Below are 16,151 nucleotides of genomic sequence, written 5' to 3' on the forward strand. Positions count from 1 at the left end.
CGTCGGGCAGGTCCCAGGGCCACAGTGACCAGAACTCCTATCCCGGCCCCTCCCTTCCCAGAGGCTGTGAGCCAGCTGCCCCTCTTTGGCTACACCGTCTATGTGGTGTTGCGGGTCAGTCAGCTGGCCCTGCCCGGACCCAGCCTCCTGGGACTCAACCGCCAGCACCTCATCCTCATGGACCCCAGCTCCCAGGTGGGCCAGGCTCCTGCCCCGATGCTGGCCTGAGCACCTTGCGCCACTCTCCCACCATCCACGGTGACCCCTCCCGAGAGGGTCCAAGCTCTGCTGTCTCTACTGCCCCCAGAAACTGTACTGCTCCGTCGCCCTGAAGGACCTGCAGAGACTCCACCTGCTGAGCCCCCTGGAGAGTGATGGGCCCCCTGGCCTGGAACTCAACTACGGCTCTGCCGACAACCCCCGGACCATCTGGTTTGAGCTGGTGAAGGTGAGCGGCCAGGGCCTCCGATGACATCCTGGGAAGGCAGCGCACGCGTGACCCAGGCCTGGCGTGGGGTGGGGGTGCAGAGCGGGGAGCCCTGTCCTCATGTGCCTGTGCCCTGGCAGGCCCAGGAGCTGAAGCACACCATCGCCTTCCTGAAGGACAGCGGCACTTCTTCCAACTAACGGCTGGCCTCACCCAAGAAGAGGGGGAGAGGGGAGGAGACGAGGAAGGGGCCCCTCCCACATCCAAGTCTGACTGGGAGGGTCTCCCTTGGGTGCCATCAGGCCATTTTGGTTTGGACTCCACTCCCCCACCCTCCACCCCCGGCTGTTCTGGAACCTCCCACAGCACGGAGCTCCTGGCCCACGTGGAGGCCATGAGGCAGGAGCTACTACGGTGACATCAACTGGGAAAGAGAGTAGCAAGACTCCCCCCTGGGGGTTCCCGGAGTGGGGGCTGCAGGAACTCGCTTGGGCAGCTGATGCTGCCTACCCTGGGGGAGATGCCCGTATGGTGCCAGGCCCTGGCTCAACACCAGAACGATCCCAGGCCTGGGAGAAGCAAATGCTGAGGAAATAAAACTCCCAAGAGAAAAAGGCTGTGTTTGTGTTTGGCGGGGGAGGGGTGTCAAAACCAACAGGACTTTTATTTCTCAGGTACGTCTCAGTCCGGCCCGGCCTTCCTGACCAGGAACTGAGCAGAGCGCAGGGTGTGGAGGCTGCCCTTCTCCTGAGCTCTGCACCCAGGGCCAGCCTGGAAGCTGGCCTCGCAAGGGAAGGGGGGAGTGGCCCAGGACCTGAAGGGGCCAACGCCTCAGACGGGTGGGCTTCACCCGGGCTTACAACTTGTTAATAAGAGGTGAAGGGACCACGCCTTCCTCCTGTTCCCCTGGCAGCAGCGACACCGCCCCACTACCTCCTAACCTGGGGATCTGGCTCAGAAAACCCAGCCAAGAGAGGAAGGGAGGCTAGGAGGAAGAAGACCTCCGATTTTGCAAGCAGAAAGGTGACTGGCCTCTGGCTTCCGACCTTGATTTAGGAGGCATCTGGGGCCATCTCCAAAGCAAGCATGGTTGGAGGGGGGAGGGACCCTGAGCAAAGAGGATGCTCCTGATGGCTGCGGGCTTTCCACCTTCCCATTCCTGAGCGAGGCCCAGGTTGGCCCCCGGTTGAGGCCGGAGGAGCACTCTGGCCCTAGTGGGCAGCAGCCGGTCATCTCTGTGGGTCACACAGGCCGTGCCAATCAGCTTCACTCTCGCACCGGGCCCGGCCATGGAAAAACTGCTTGATGAAATGCTGGGCCTCTTCCTTTACTACAGATTTGAGAAGGGGAACATGAGGGCCAGTCCCCTCCCCACCACCGAGCCCCGCAAATGCTCCCTGGCCTGGTGATGCAGGCACTCACCGCTCTTTCCGGGAGGAGTCTTCTGAGTCAGCGAGTGTGAGAGGTGGCGGGCGAAGGCTTTAAACAATTCCTGGAGGCGGAGGGTGACAGGAGCAAAGGGTGCAGACCCCTGCCCTGCCCCCACCAGTGGCCCATAGCCATGACCCAAGGGCAAGGCGGACCCAGGGAAGCAGGCAGCCGGCCTTAGGACCTAGCCTGCTTCCGCCCCACTTTGTCCTGGCTATAGGTAGGACCTGTCCTGCGCCCAGGTATCCCAGGCCCAGGAGAGGGCAGAATCCACCCACCTACCCTACCTTGGATGCAAACTTGCCCTCCTTGTAGAAAGGGGTCAAGCATTTGACCACAACATTTGCAGCCTCTTTGAGGGAGATGCCAGGGACTGGGAGAGGACAGGAGCCTTGGGCTGTAGGGTTCAAGGTGTTCTGATCGCTGGCCGAGATGCTGTCCTCAGCTTCAGCTAAGATGCAGGCGTTGGCTGAGAGGCAAGGCCTCTTCTGAGCCTGGTTCTCTGGGCTCCCCTGTGCAGGACCCAAATGGAGCATCACTCTCGGGCTCCCTGTCACGGCCCCTCCCCTCCTTCTGGAAGACTGGGCCTCAGCATCCGCTGGCTCCCTCCAGCCCAGCCCATCTAACTCTGGGATGTAAAAAGAGGGAATTTTCCCCAAATCCCTAATCGGGAGAACAGAGCAGACACCAGCCTGGTCTGTAGGCCTCCTCCCCTGTGGTCTCATCCCTGTCAGTACCTGCTGGGTTCTGGGCCGCTTGCCCGTGTGTGTCTCCTTCGTGGGGGTGGGCTGGCCTTCAGGGGACCCCTGGTTTCTGGGTGGGCAGGACCTGGCCAGGGAGGAGAGCAGGCGTCAAGGGCTCCAGGCACCAGCTGCACCCTCAGCTCAGCTGGCCCAGCAGAGCACACCCTGGCCAGGGCTTCAGAGATCCAGTTAGCAAAAGAGATTCCAAAGAATTTCAGAACTATCAGAGCCCTTACCTTGACCTCTCACTGGTGCACTCCTTGGTCTGGGGGGATGCAGCCAAACACCCCAGGGCTCCATCCTCCCCTGCACACTTCTCTGGGACTGCTGGGGGTCCCCGCATTCCCTCACGGGAAAGGCTGGCACCTCCTGTCCCTGGTGCTGAGGTGAGGGGAGACGGGCTCTTGGCCCTTTGGCAGAAGCGGACGATGTTCTGAGAATCTTTGAGGGCTGCTGCGGCTAGGAGCTGCTGCTTCTTGCTGGCCCGGGCCTTGGCAAGGGGACCGCCCTTAGAGGGACTTGTCGCCTTCCTCTCAGGGGAGGACCCCCCACAATGAGCACCGCTTCCAGGGGCCTCTCCTCTGGGCCTCGGGAGGCACTCACTGCAGTCCTCACTCTGGAGGCTGCGGGGCTGGCTGGGGAGCTCCCGCTCACCTCCCAGCACAGGCTGGGGGGCTTGCTTCTCGGCCCGCGTCTTCTCCATCAGCTCAGTGGCCGTCTGGAATGGGCAGGAGCCTTTGGGAAAACCAGCTCCCACTCGCTTGGGTTTCGGCTGTGAAGAAGAGGAGAGAGGGTTCTGACCACCAGGTCCTCGAGGACACTCACGGGCTGGTCTGGAACGGCTCTTGGGAGCGGAGGAGGGAGAAACCAGGCAGGACACTGCTAGGGGGTCAGGCTGATGAGAGAAGATCTGTGGGGGCTGCAGAGGTACAGCTGGGAGGGCAGGGAGGCTGGAGGGCCTGCCCCAGGGTGCCTAGGGCCGGGGCTACGGCGCCCAGAGAGGGCCAGTGGCCATACTGTGGCTGAGGACAAGGGGAAGTGATGCCTTTCCCAGACCCAGGTTTGGGGTGGATGCCAGGACACCACTCACCGAGTACACTTGGGAGGCCGGCTGGATGTCATACTCGGTGGGCTCTGGGGGCTGGGCCTGGGCATTGTGACTTCTGGTGTCGCCTCCCACGTCATAGAGCTGCCCCTCCTTGGAGGCTCTGTGGATCTCGGCCACCTGAGTCATGGACAGGTTGGGATGCCGTGGCACCCACTAGCTCCTGAAAGCCCCAACCCAGGCTTTCCACAGGTGGGATTCTGGGGCCTGTGGCTGAAGGTCACTGGACACTGGACAAGTTCTAGTCCTCAAGGGGTTGGCTAGAAACATCTTCAGCTGGCAAAGACGGGAGGTCAGGCTCCCCTGTGTATGTGGCTGCCTTGCAGGGGGCAGGCAGACAGCCTGGGAAGGTAGAGGGGCCGCCTCTCCCACCCTAGCCCATAAGCGTACCCTGCCTGGGCCCACCTTCTTTAGCACGCTGGCCTTGTACAGGTTGGCCACCTTGGCATTTCGGAACATCTCATATTCCAGCTCCACAGCCCTGGGCTGGAGATCGGGTCTGAGGGTAAGAATAAGCATAAGGCGTCAGGGGGGCCTGAGCCCTCTCTCTGTTGAGCTCCTGCTGGATTCCATCTGGGGACCCTGGAGATGGCTTCACGGCCTGGTGGGACTGGCCTTGGGCACAGGGATTCCAACCCGGACTCTGGGCACCCTGTGGCTTACTGCCCTTCAGCAGGCGCTAGCAGCCCCTTAGTCCTAGCTAAGCCTGCCCCCTGGTGGGGCAGTGAGACCTGCTGCCACTGGGAGCAGGATGCGTCACGATCCGGGGAGGGGGGAAGTAAGCCAGGAGGGATGGGGGCTCTTGTGGTCTGCAAAGGAACAAGGGCTCGGAGAAGCCTCCTAGGCCTCCGTGACCTGAGACACTCACCCATCGGCGGTCCCTGTGACCTGGCGATTACTGCTCAGAGCCTCTTCCAGAAGCCCCAGGCAGTGCTCACGGGCCTACACAGGGGAAGGAATTTTGTCACTCAAGCCTTAAGATTGGGGGAGGAGTCTGGGGGACAGAGTTGCCCACCTCATACCTTCACAGTGAGCCTGGGGATCTTCTTGCTGGAAGCCTCTTTCAGGGGACAGTCCTCATCTGTGGGGAAGAGGGGTGGGTCACTGCACTCTACTTTCTGCTTTGTGGAGTCCCCAGCCCACCGTGAGGCATCTACACCCTGGGAACAGCCCCAAAGTCCCTGAGGACACTTCGGTACTGACCTGGAGGTACGAAGTCTTCTATCTTGGGGTCTTTGCCCTGGAAGGTGACATGAAGGGCCTATGAGGCATCTTGCTTGGCTGCAGGATGGCCCCCCATCCAGCACCAGGGTAGGGGCCGAAAGAGTGTGAACGGGGGGCCACTGGAGACCCCATCAGGCCCCCATCCCCTTCACCTTGCGTAGGCTCATCTGTCTCTGGTAGAAGAGATTCCATTCCCGCTTGTGGGCCTCGTCTCTGCCCTCGTCCCCACTGCCTCCAGACCCTTCGTCATACCTAGGGGACAGACTAGGCGTGAGCAGCCCTGGGCCTGGGCTCTGCCCTCCTGTCATGCCTCTCTAGCGGGGCACTGGTTGTCTCCGAGAGCCTGGCCTCCAGCAGCAGCATCAAGCTCCTGGCTCCACCACGGCCCCCAGGGGCAAGGGGTGAACTACGACATTGGGGCGCCTCTGGTCTGGCCTTGGCACGAGGAGGAGAATGCCAGCCTATCTGCAGTGGGTTGGGGGCCCCTGACTCCACGGCCCCTCACCTGCTGAAGCCCCCATAGCCCCGGCGGCCTCCCTCATACAGCTCAGGGTCAAAGCCATTCCCCTGGGAAGGCCCGATGCAAGTCTTGCTCCAGCTGCTTCTGTGCTCCAAGGCTTCCAGCTGCTTCCGCAGGGCCACAGGGTTCCGGCAGTGGTCACAGCCCTTGGTGCAGGCAGGAGGCGCATCCCCAAAGTACTTGGCGATGGCAGCATGGCGGCACCTGGCAGAGGCAGCACAACAGAGGCAAGGGGTGAGGGACCCAGACAGGCCAGTGTTCACTCGCCCGCTCCCTAAACTCTGTCTGAGGAGCGCTACGTGCTGGGCACCACACTCAGCATCTCGTACGCCTCCTCTTGTGCGAGCCTGACAAGCAAGGCACCATTTAGTTGCCCATTTTACGGATGAGGACAATGAGGTGAAGTGTTCCCAAGGTCGTATAACATATGGGGGAATCCGGAGAAGACAGGGTGGGACCCCCACTCCGTCCTGCTTCTCTATGGCTTCCTCCCCTCGGTCCCGGCCTCCCGCTCTGTGCTCTGTCCTCTGGCAGTGGGGTGCCCCGGGAATAGCTCCAGCTCTGGGTACAGATGCTGACTCTGCTGCTGAGGCTGCCTCCTTAGGGAAGGCATTTGACTTCCCAAAGCCTACACGTCCTTGGCTGTGAGACGCGGCAAGAGCGCCGGCTCCATGGCCGGGGCGTGGGGCGTGGTGCCTGGCACACACAACAAGGGTTCTTTTTAGCACCTTCACCCTTGCCCGGAGGTGGGGGAGGGAGGGACCAGCACGAGGTAGCCCTACCCCAGCCTCAGCACTCGGCTCTGCCATCTCTTGACGGCCTCTTCCTTGTCCCCAAGAAGACAGTGCCTGCGTACGCAGTCTCGGGCCGGGGGACCGCCCAAGAGCTGGAACCAGCAGCACTGAGAGCTGCCAGCGTATGTTGGTCACTGCTGAGGGCAATGGGAGACCAGCCTTGGCAGGAGTCTCGTCACATCGCCCGGCACCTCAACTCCACTGCCACGGCCCCGCTGCTGGGGTACCAGACTCCAGCTGTCTCTGACTCCCAGGAGTGGGGCACAGTTGGTCCTTGAGACAGGTGCAGAGGCCCCCAGGGTGGGGGGGTAGGGTGCAGATCTAATCATGGCCCTTGCAAAGGGCCAGTCTTGCCACAGGAATGTAGCAGGAGGTGGGAGAGCACGAGAGATTGGGCAGCAGAGGCAGGGCTGTCCAGGCGCCATGTCCCGAGGACAAGAATAGGTGGTGTCACCCTCCGGCCAGAATGCCTCTCGATGTGAGCACCGCAAGAAACACTTTGAGGAGCTGAGACCCTAAGGGACAGGCACCAGGAATGAGAGCTGATGTTACACAGATCCTAGGAAGTGGGGTCTGGCTGCCTTGTTTAGAGAAGGCAGCTTTGAAGGCAGCAGATGGCAAGGAGGCCCAGGCAGCCACCAGGGGGCGCTGTTCCTGCCAATCCTAAAACCAACATGCGACTCCTTCCACTGCCAGTCTGTGCATCTGCACAGTGGCCGCCTGTCCAGCCTCTGGGAGGCTCCGGCACCCAAGTGGTGTGGCTACACGGTTGGCTTCCTTCCCCCCCCCCCCTCCCTCAAGCCCAGATTCACTGGGGTTTTGTGCTCACACTCAAAGGGCTCCATTGAGAGCTCACAGATGCGGGCTGGGGTCAGCTCCTGTCCTGCTCCTGTCCTGCTCCGGGCACAGCCTGGTCTGCTGGGGTGGCACAACCAACCAAATGTCAAAGGGCCCTGCCAGCCACTGAGCTCTGGAGCCGGTCCCTGACGGCCAGGGCCAGGAATGAAGAGACAGCCCCAGCACTCTTTGGAAAGAAGGACATCGGCAGTGTCCTCCCTCCTGGGGTGGTGGAGCACCAGACACTTCCCCCGGCAAGCAGGCCATTCTCAAGTCACCCCTAAGTTCCTCCCCAAGGGCCTGGCCTCGTGGGTGGTCCGGCAGCTCCCCCAACTATTTACTTCCTAGGAGGGGCCAGAGGGCGGGACCAGCCAGGGAGTCTCGAGAGAGACAGGTTGGCTGGTCAGGCGGATGGGCTCAAACCCCTCCTGAGGGTAGGGAGGGAGCCAAAGAACTTGAGCGCTGTGGGGCGTCCCTCCCTCCTCACTCCACGGCTCAGGTGGAGCCTCCCAGAGGGCATCTTTGCCAGGGAAAAAGAGAGCCGACCTCTTTTATCAGCTCTCCGCCCAGGCCCAGCCCACGACGGCTTAGCACACACCCGCCAGGAGGGAGAGGAGAGGAAGAGGAGGCACAGAAGAGACGGGTTCGCCCTTGCAGACCTCCCAGGGGCAGGGCAGCCACAGAGGAGTCTGAAGACACCCGCGGAGGTCCCAGCAGGGATTCACTCGGCTGGGCAGGGGCGGCGGTGGCACTGGCTCCCCTGCTTCAGTGGCCGCCCCTTGTAATTTGACACTTGGATCTCCAGGACGACCAACAGCAAAAAAGCTGAGGCCGAGACAGCAGCTGGCTGTCAGCAGCCAGGAGCTCCACTCCTCTGAGGAAGGCGCCCAGCAGCGGGTCAGGAAAGAGGCATCCGAGAAGGAAGGAAGAGGTGGTGGCCGGGCGAAGCCAGGCAAGGGAGGCTGCCGGGCTCCCCAGCATCCGCGGTTGCCCCTCAACCCAACACCTGAGCTCCCAGGTGAGTGGTGCCGGCCACAGAGTTTGGGTGAGGGGGCCAGCCAGGGCCCCCTGCCCCAAGGGTGGAGAGCCACAATCTAGCACGATCACAGGGGCTCGGGGGGGTGCACTCGGTCAGTCTCCAGACAGCCCCATTTCAATCTGGGCTCTCCCTTCTTTTGTGGGGACCCAGCACTGGAGGGACACAGGCTGAGGCTGCAGCTCTCTGCTCAGAGTGCTTTCCTCCCTGCTTGCTGAGCAGGCAGAGGGGCCCCGAGTGCCTGCTTACTCTGCAAGTTAGTTTAAGCTTTTTCTATTCAGGGGGCTTAAACAAGGGATTTGGCTGTCCTGGCCTGGGAGAGAAGGGCTGTCTGCTCTCTGGGCCTCCCTTTTTCCCAGGATCAAGGCAGAGCCCTCTGTCCCTGCTTTCTCCCAGCGGAGGAGGCTCAGGGCAGGGTCTGCCCCGCCACTTCGTGCCCCTCAGGATGTGGCAGGACCCACAGCAGCTCTGCCCATCTGTGTCCTGCATCAGAGTGGCAGCTGCCACCCCTTGAGAGGGGCTTGGCCCGCTCACTGCCAGGTGTTCCTAGCTCAGAGCCAAGCCTGGGTGCTCCTCCCTGGAGCACCATTTAGAATCTCCTCCATTTAGAATCCCACGACCCCCCAGGTCTCTCCAAATGCTGTGCCAGAAACATGAGGGCCTGACCCTGAACCCAAGGTGGGGTGGGGGAGGAGGCGATGGTGAAACTGAGGCCGGTGAAGGACGCACCCGGTATGTGGCCCTGCAACACGCCATTGGAATGCTGACCCCAGCATGGCTCTCCAGCAGCCCCGGGAGCAGCCCGCTTGGGCAGGGCCCCATGAACGGAGGCTGCCTGCTCCTCCTGCCTTCTTGTCCTCACACTAGGGCTAAAGTCTCCCTTCCCCGCCCCCCAGATGTTTCCCCCAAAGCAAACAAACTAGTATCTACTAGGAAAGAAAAACAACAATCCAGGGAAAAGTGGAAACCAAGAATCAGTCCAAGTGTTCTTGGCTCAGCAGAGTCTGTGAGATTTGGCCTGAGTCGGTGGCTGGAGAGGCTAATGCCCTGCAAAAACGGCCATGCAAGGCAGAGAGGGGACAGGCGCTGGCCTGTGTTGGAGGCAGCAGACAGGACTGGGTAAGGGACGGGCACAGTGGTGAGCCCAGGGCTACCCCTGCTGGCTCTGATCTGTAAGACGGCCCAGGCAGGCGTGCGGGCGGGGATCAGAGTCCCTGCGGCCACAGGACATACGTGGATGGGGTCCCCTGAACCCAGGCCCTGAGCTGGAACGGGAGGGTGATACCTAGCTTCTGGGGCTACGGGAACCATCGCTAGCAGCCGGAGGTGCCTCCTCCGGTCCTGGAAAGCAGGACTGCTCTGGGTTCAAGCAGCTACTTCCCACAGCAACTTGGAGCCAAGGCAGAAAGGGGCATCGTCTGAAGGCCTGATGTGGTCAGTGCACAGTGGACATCTCTGCCTTGCTGGTCAGGCCCCCAGACACCGAAAATCTGCCACAACTGTCAGTTTGCCTCATGACAGCTGTTTCTCAAACAAGACAATGCCCTGTGGAGCAAGGGTGGCTACAACTTTCCATGACAAAATGACAGGGGCAGAGCAAGAAACCCTTGGGGCCCTGAGCCACCGATACACCACTTATCAGTCACAAACACACCCGCCTGCCGCCTGTTCTCTTCCACAAGGGGCCTCTGGAATTGAAGTATCAGTTTTGCAAGGAGGAAACAGGGAAGCTTCAGTACCAAATGGCAGTTGTCTGGCCTGCAGGTCACCCGCGTGCCCTGTCACAAGGCTCCCTGTGGCAGGAGATGCCACACAAAGGAATGTTTTCTGGTCCCTCCAGCCCCTCCAGCCTTCATCTCTGCCTGGCTCACTTTCCCTCCTCCACTGGCTGCCATTCCAGCCACAGAGCACCCTTCACAGGCTCCAGGAAGGGCCATGCAGGCAGCCAAGGTTGCTCTCTCTTCCCGGGGCCGTGGGAAGTCACTTGCTTGGCTGCCTCTGACCAAAGTACTCCAGAGCACAGGGCCGGCAGGGACTAGGATTTCCCTGATTCACGGGCAGGAAGTACAGTTTTGGAAGGAGTCTGGCAGAGCGAGATAAACCAGAAAGATATATACAATATCAGTATATACGTACTGATACGTACAATTATCAGTACCCCTCTGGGCTTCCCTGCCTTCCTCCCTCCAAACCTGGGAAAGTAAAAGAGATAAGAGGCAGCCAGCCTCAGAGCACCCGCTTTCCCCAGACCACAGCTGGGAACACTCACTCCCTACAGGGCAATGGCCAAGGAACATGCCGCAGGGTCACCTGACGACTGCTGGTTATATTGGGCACCAGGCGTCAGGCACCCCCTGGGCCTCGCTTTAAATAGCCCACTGGGAAGAGCGCCTGGGACCTGCTGGAATGTGCCTCCTCCCTCTTAGGAGCACAAGGCCCCTCCAGCTCCCACGGTCCCCACTAAGGCTTCTTCTGCTCAAGCCCGAGCTGGAAATGGCAAAACATCAACTGGAAAACAAAGGGCGTTCCCCTTCAGCCTTTGGGGCAGAACATCAGCGCCCAGTGGCTCCATTCCAGTTCACAGACGGACGGAAGCAGTGGGCAGCCCTGGGTGAGACCCCAGGGCTGGTACAGCTTGCCAATTCAGCTCACCAGAGGCACCCTGGGTGCAGAAGCATGATGCCATCTGTCCGCAGCCATACGGCCTGCCTCTGTGTGGACGGGCACTCCTCCCGGAGCGGGGCCTGGGCCCCTGGGTGTGACTGCAGCATCCCCACTACACAACACCCGGAGGATGGCCGACTTCAGAGCCGAAGCTTCTGATCGACAAAGTCCACCTTTCCCGTACAGCAGAGCAACCTCGGCTCCACCTGCCTCCTCCCTGCTCTGGAGATCACACCCCTCAGACCGACAGGGTCCCCACACCACTTCTCGCTCACAAGTGGAGGCCTCCCCTCTATAACCCCTCCCCGGGGCTTTGGATGTGGAAGCACAAGTGACAAAGCTCCCGCTGCCCGGCTGGCCTCCGCCCGCTTCCTCTTTCAAGGAGTCTCTGCTGCTACATTAGGCAATGCAGGCACGGGGCCAAACAGGCTGAAAACGCCAGACCAAGTGTAGACGGGGAGGAGAAGAGGAGCCCAACTCCTGAGCCCTGTGCAGACTCTCCCCCAGGGCCTTGGCTGGCACTTCTGTTCCCTCCTCCAGGAATGCGGAGGAATATTCTCTTGGAAACGGGAAGTGGATGAGCAGAGAGGCTCCGGAACGAGAGGGGACTGCCCTCCTTGTGCAAGCCAGCTTCGTCGGTCAAAGAAGGGGGGCGCTGCTCCATGTGACCGGAGAAGAGGGGCACCATGCTCGGGAAGGAGTTTGGTGAACCTGAGACAGACACGTGCCATCTGTCCCTTTGGCAACAAGTCACATGTGGTTCCCAAAGAACAGGTGTGGCCCTGGCCTCGTGAGTGATGTGCCTGAATAAAGACAGTGCCCCAGACTCCTGAGCGTGGAATGGGGCTGATCGTGCAGAGCACACCTGCGTTCAAAGAGTTCCGGGGCCCTCGTCCCTGCACTGGGCCCACCGCGAGGGCAGTGTCCTCAGAAAGCTGCTCCGTGGGCTGACTTAACCTTGCGAGCCACAGAGCAGGCTGCCTGAGACAGGTCTCCATCAAGAGACAGCATGGGGAAGTAGGGGGAGCCTGGCTAGGCCCCCATCCTGCTGTGCAACCTCAGAGGAATCACTGTTTCCCATATGTAAAGGGAGGCAGGAATGAATGACACATGGGATTCTAGGATCTCTTGCCTCTTTGTATACTTGAAAACTGGGATCTTGATCGCCTTTACAGAAATGTGCTAACCCCGGGATGGGGCATAAGAGAAGATAGAAGGCTCTAACAGGAGACTCCCACTTCTGACAGGAAGCCCTCTAATCCTCCATGGACCCATCATCTGCCGGCTACCCCCAACATTGCTTAAAATACAGCTCCCATCTCCAGCTTGCCCCCTCCCGCCCCCCCACCTTCCTTTACCTTACATACCACAAATATCCTGGGAATGAAAGACACAGACGAAACTCCCCAAGGTGTTTGGGGAGGGTCTTTGACGGTGTACAGGGTGGGGGTGTGACTGTCCCCAAAGGCTTCCTGTGGTGGCCAGACCCCCCGTCTCCACAGACACACACCGCAAGAGGGGAAGCCCACCTGCTGGGCACAAACGTGTGCCAGGATCTGTGCTTCCTGCCGCTGTGCTTCCGGGTGTCAATCCTCCCAACAGCCTTGAAGGATGGCTATCTCATCTTATGTAAGATGAGGAAAAGAAACAGACTCAAAGAGACAAAGTGACGCGTCCACGTCATGAAAGCAGAAAGGGGCAGGCATTCAAATCCAGGATGACCCAATGTTCCACGGGGTGCAGGCGACCTCGTGGAAGAGGAGACATAGGAGGCACATGCCAGCTGCCGTCCAGGTCCGGAAGGACTATGAGGCAGAAGGTAGGGTAGAAGCATCCTGTGTGACCACAGGCAGGACCAACGAGGTCAGGAGGGGGTTCCACCTTCCAACGATCAGCACTGCTCCAAGGAGGAACAGGGCAAGCTGCCGTAGCAGATGGGACTCCCCATCTCACCCGGAGGGGGCTCAAGCAAAGGCTGCACACCAGAGGGAGTGCAGAGAGCCAGGTACAGGGTAGGGGGTTCAAGCAGATGACCTTCAAAGCAGTTCTAAGACAGCTATACTGTGGCGATAGTACCAGGAGTGACCAGCTTCCAAAACTGCAGTCATCTCGGAAGAACCTGCCTGGCTGAGACCCAGGACAAGGCGGCAGTAATTAGATCCTGAGGTCTGGCACAAGACCTTGGCCACCTGTTACGCTCCCTTGGATTAGAGCTGCCTTGGTGAACAAGTTCAGGCTGGGTTGGCACCAGGCTGTCCCTGGTCCATCCCTGAAGAGGCACTGGCTCCCTCATGCCCACAGGGGAGGCAGAAGGGGAAAGAAACTCCTGATGTACAGCTGGCCCAACTCACAGACTCAGCCTGGACCTTCACCGTCAGCCTATTGGGCACCCTTAGACAGGAAGAGGCTCTCAGTCATCACCTGGAAGGCTGAGTTGCTACATACCTGGGGCGAGGGTGGGGACACAAGGGACTCTCCTGGTCAGGCCAGAGGAGCAGGTCTGAGCCAGCAGAGGAGGACCTGGTAAACCAGCCATGGGATGTGTGATCCCGTCCCGAGAGGCCTCCTTGGGGAAAAACTGCAGGGTACACAGCATCATCTCTGCCTCTTCAAAGAATACCATATGAGTAAAGAAACTGAGCTGGTGGGAGAAGTGGAGGGCCCTGGAGGGGCTCAGACCACCTCCCCCAGTTCTCACCCAGCTGACCCCTGCCAGGAGCCCCATGTGCCCACTCGAGGAAAAGCCTGACTCCTTCTGCCCCACATATGATGAAAGGCAAGAGCACCAGGCTGGAATCCTAAAGCCCGGTCTCCCCACTGGGAACCCAGGGGAGGCACCAAAGTCCTGAAGGACCCAGGAGTCACCAGGGGAGCCGTGCCAGCCCAAGGCGCTCAGCAAACCCAGGAGTAGGACAGTGAAGCCACCCCACCTCGAGGTCGGAAACCTTGGCCAACCGTGGCCAGCTGGCAGACCTCTCCTGTGTCTGGCAGTGCCACGCAGCCTCCGGCGGCAGGGCCTCAGGCTCCCTGCCATCACCAGCCTCCCTCAGTCCGGGTGGTACCAGGTGGGTGGGGGCTGAGGGCCACCACTGGGTGGAGGGCCCTGATGGCTCCCTCCCCAGTCATGAGCCACCAGGGGTACAGGGGTGAGACCCGACTAACTCGTTCCACTGGCTGCAGGTGGGTGGGGACTCCCAGCCCCGTCCCGGTGAGGCCTGGCAGGAGCCCGGCAGGAGCCCGATGCACCATGGCAGCCGCCAACTTTGTGCAGGAGATGCGCTCCATGGGCGAGAAGCTGCTGCTCAAGCTGCAGAAGCTGCCCCAGGCCGAGCCTGTGGAGATCGCGGCCTTCTCGGTCATCCTCCTTTTCACAGGTAAGCTGAGGCTCTCACGTTCTCCCCAGCGCCCCTGGTTCTTCCTGGCATCCGGGAAAGGTGAGACCACAATGCTGGCCAGAGCGCTGGCCGAGGTGGCTGGGTGTCCCCCAGACAGAGGAGAGGCAGATGTCCCTGGGGGGGAGCCAGAGGATTTCCCGAATCCTTGACAATTTGCTGATGGGGTGCAGAGGCAACCCCAAATCCCAACCAGGGGTGAAGGGAGAGAAGCTCAGGGCAGCAGAGGCGGCATGACAGGGAGGTCAGTGCCTAGTGGCTGGCACGGGGACGGTCGACACCTCTTGCCAGACTCTCAAGTATTTCTGACGAAGCCAGATCTCTGGCTAAAGGCCCTTCCCACACACCTCGGGAGGGCTTTATTTAGAAGTAAGGCGTATGTTCTTTCTCTTCCCTGCCTGAGCTTCCCGTGCTCTCTGCTTCTCTCTCCTAACCCCCCAGCCACCGTGCTGGTGCTGCTGCTGATCGCCTGCTGCTGCTGCTGCAGGGACTGCTGCTGCCCTGAGCGCAGAGGCAGGAAGGTCCAAGTGCGGCCCATGAGCCCATCGTGAGGGACAGAGACGAGGAGGAGAAGCTGGAGAGGAGGCTGCCGAGCCATGATCCCACGTGCCAGCCTGGCCCCAGCCCTGGCCCTGACCGGGAACCCGACACCTGCAGCCTTATCAAGGAAACAAGGGCTGGTACGGCCACCAAACTCTCACCTACCAGCGAATACTGGGTGCCAAGGAGGAGTCACCTGTTTAAAACCCGAGGAAACAAAAACTGGGGATTCTTTCCCAACTTGCACTTTCTAACAAAACACAGAAGTGGGGGCCCCATACCTGGCAGGAGAACAGCCTGCAGCGGTGGGGAGCCAGCCCAGAGGAGCAGGCCAATCAGAGGGGCTCTGTGCAACAGCTGCTGGACCCCAAGCTTCCCACCGGAGGGGAGCATGTCAGTATTCTATTCCGGTATTTGCCCGTTTCTATCTCAGTAAAAGCTTTCTGGTTGTGTTTCTGCGGCGCCAGACTCCCTGGCCTGGGCTCTGTGCTTCTGAAGGGCAAGGTGCCAGAATTCCAGAGGTGTGGCCAGTGACTGTCCTTGCCAGGCCTCTATTCTCCCTGTGCCCACGAACGCTGGAAAAACACAGGCAGGAATGCCACGCAAGAGGGAACCAGGGGAAGGAGAGGGTGAAAATCCATCAGCACTGGCTGCTACCAAACTCTGGCTACAGGTACCCCCGCTACAGTGATGGGGCAGCGTTTGCCCAGGTGCTAGGCTCAGAAACGCCACTCAACAGCTTCGGCTGCCATTTACTTTAGCCTGAACACCCCACACCCACAGGCTCAGGCCCCTGGGTCTTTCCAAACTTCTAGAGTAAGAGAAGTCAGGCCCCTACTATTGCCTGCATATATATATAACCTGCGTCCCAACCCCTCTGTCCTTTCCCCCATTGTGTCCCAGGCTGTCTGGCCCCAAATCCTCACCCTGCCATTCACCAGCTGCATGAACATAGGTTAGTGACTCGACCTCCCAGAGCCACGTTTCCTCCCCTGTGGGTCGCAGCCAATCCCGGTAGCTGCCTCCTCGGGTGAGCTTATGAGGATAAACTAAGGTGACCTATAGGGAGTGCTTGGCACGGCACGGAGCGTATCCTAGTCCTTATCTGCTCCTCTAAACAAGAGGGGCATGGACCCCAGGAATTAGGGTAGGGGAGGCAGAAAGCTCCCGTAGTACCTCCCCCTCCTTCCGCAGAGAGGTCTGCAGTTTTTACATGCCTCCGCCATCTTGCCCTGCCAGCCCGTGCTCTGGCTGCCTAGGGGCACGGCCCCGTCTACCCAAAACCCAGGGAGCGGAGAGGGGGATGCCAGGCTCTGCCCCTGCCCCTCCCCCCATCTCCAGCTGGCAGGCAGGTGAGAGAAACTGGCTGGCTGGTTTCACTTCCTGGTGTCCACTGACTTGTCTGACGGGTTTGGTTTAGGTTGAAGAAGCAGAGAGGAAG

General features: G+C 60.4%; 3 protein-coding genes across 4 annotated transcripts in view; 2 read left to right on the plus strand and 1 right to left on the minus strand.

The window, feature by feature from the left end:
* Positions 1-1,041, plus strand: part of MYO15B (myosin XVB) — a 32,538-nt gene extending 31,497 nt beyond the window's left edge. Inside the window, exons 62-64 of the mRNA XM_047831849.1 lie at positions 62-195; positions 308-448; positions 568-1,041. Of these exons, the coding sequence (XP_047687805.1) occupies positions 62-195; positions 308-448; positions 568-627 (335 nt within the window). The 3' untranslated portion in view covers positions 628-1,041. The remainder of the gene's footprint in view (positions 1-61; positions 196-307; positions 449-567) is intronic.
* A 7-nt stretch (positions 1,042-1,048) lies between these two features.
* The window catches only part of RECQL5 (RecQ like helicase 5), a 35,241-nt gene continuing 20,138 nt past the window's right edge, over positions 1,049-16,151 (minus strand). For both annotated transcript variants that reach the window (XM_047833986.1, XM_047833987.1), the window contains 12 exons: positions 5,433-5,651; positions 5,080-5,179; positions 4,907-4,943; positions 4,726-4,784; positions 4,572-4,645; positions 4,109-4,202; positions 3,689-3,823; positions 2,835-3,370; positions 2,593-2,683; positions 2,143-2,367; positions 1,850-1,919; positions 1,049-1,757 (listed from right to left, as the gene is read on the minus strand). In XM_047833986.1, coding sequence (XP_047689942.1) covers positions 1,657-1,757; positions 1,850-1,919; positions 2,143-2,367; positions 2,593-2,683; positions 2,835-3,370; positions 3,689-3,823; positions 4,109-4,202; positions 4,572-4,645; positions 4,726-4,784; positions 4,907-4,943; positions 5,080-5,179; positions 5,433-5,651 — 1,741 coding nt within the window. In that variant the 3' untranslated portion in view covers positions 1,049-1,656. The remainder of the gene's footprint in view (positions 1,758-1,849; positions 1,920-2,142; positions 2,368-2,592; positions 2,684-2,834; positions 3,371-3,688; positions 3,824-4,108; positions 4,203-4,571; positions 4,646-4,725; positions 4,785-4,906; positions 4,944-5,079; positions 5,180-5,432; positions 5,652-16,151) is intronic.
* SMIM5 (small integral membrane protein 5) lies at positions 7,704-14,742 on the plus strand. The gene is made up of 3 exons (XM_047833991.1): positions 7,704-8,096; positions 13,959-14,152; positions 14,612-14,742. Exons 2-3 carry the CDS (start codon positions 14,026-14,028, stop codon positions 14,719-14,721), a joined length of 237 nt encoding a protein of 78 aa, XP_047689947.1. The 5' UTR covers positions 7,704-8,096; positions 13,959-14,025; the 3' UTR covers positions 14,722-14,742.

This window comes from Prionailurus viverrinus, chromosome E1 (assembly GCF_022837055.1).
Source record: "Prionailurus viverrinus isolate Anna chromosome E1, UM_Priviv_1.0, whole genome shotgun sequence".
NCBI classification, from domain to species: domain Eukaryota; kingdom Metazoa; phylum Chordata; class Mammalia; order Carnivora; family Felidae; genus Prionailurus; species Prionailurus viverrinus.

Bases quoted from the DNA above. Each gene is read 5' to 3' on its own strand.
- SMIM5 (XM_047833991.1), top strand. From the start codon at position 14,026: ATGGCAGCCGCCAACTTTGTGCAGGAGATGCGCTCCATGGGCGAGAAG. The intron at 14,153-14,611 runs GTAAGCTGAGGC...CTAACCCCCCAG, and splicing joins GGTCATCCTCCTTTTCACAG to CCACCGTGCTGGTGCTGCTG.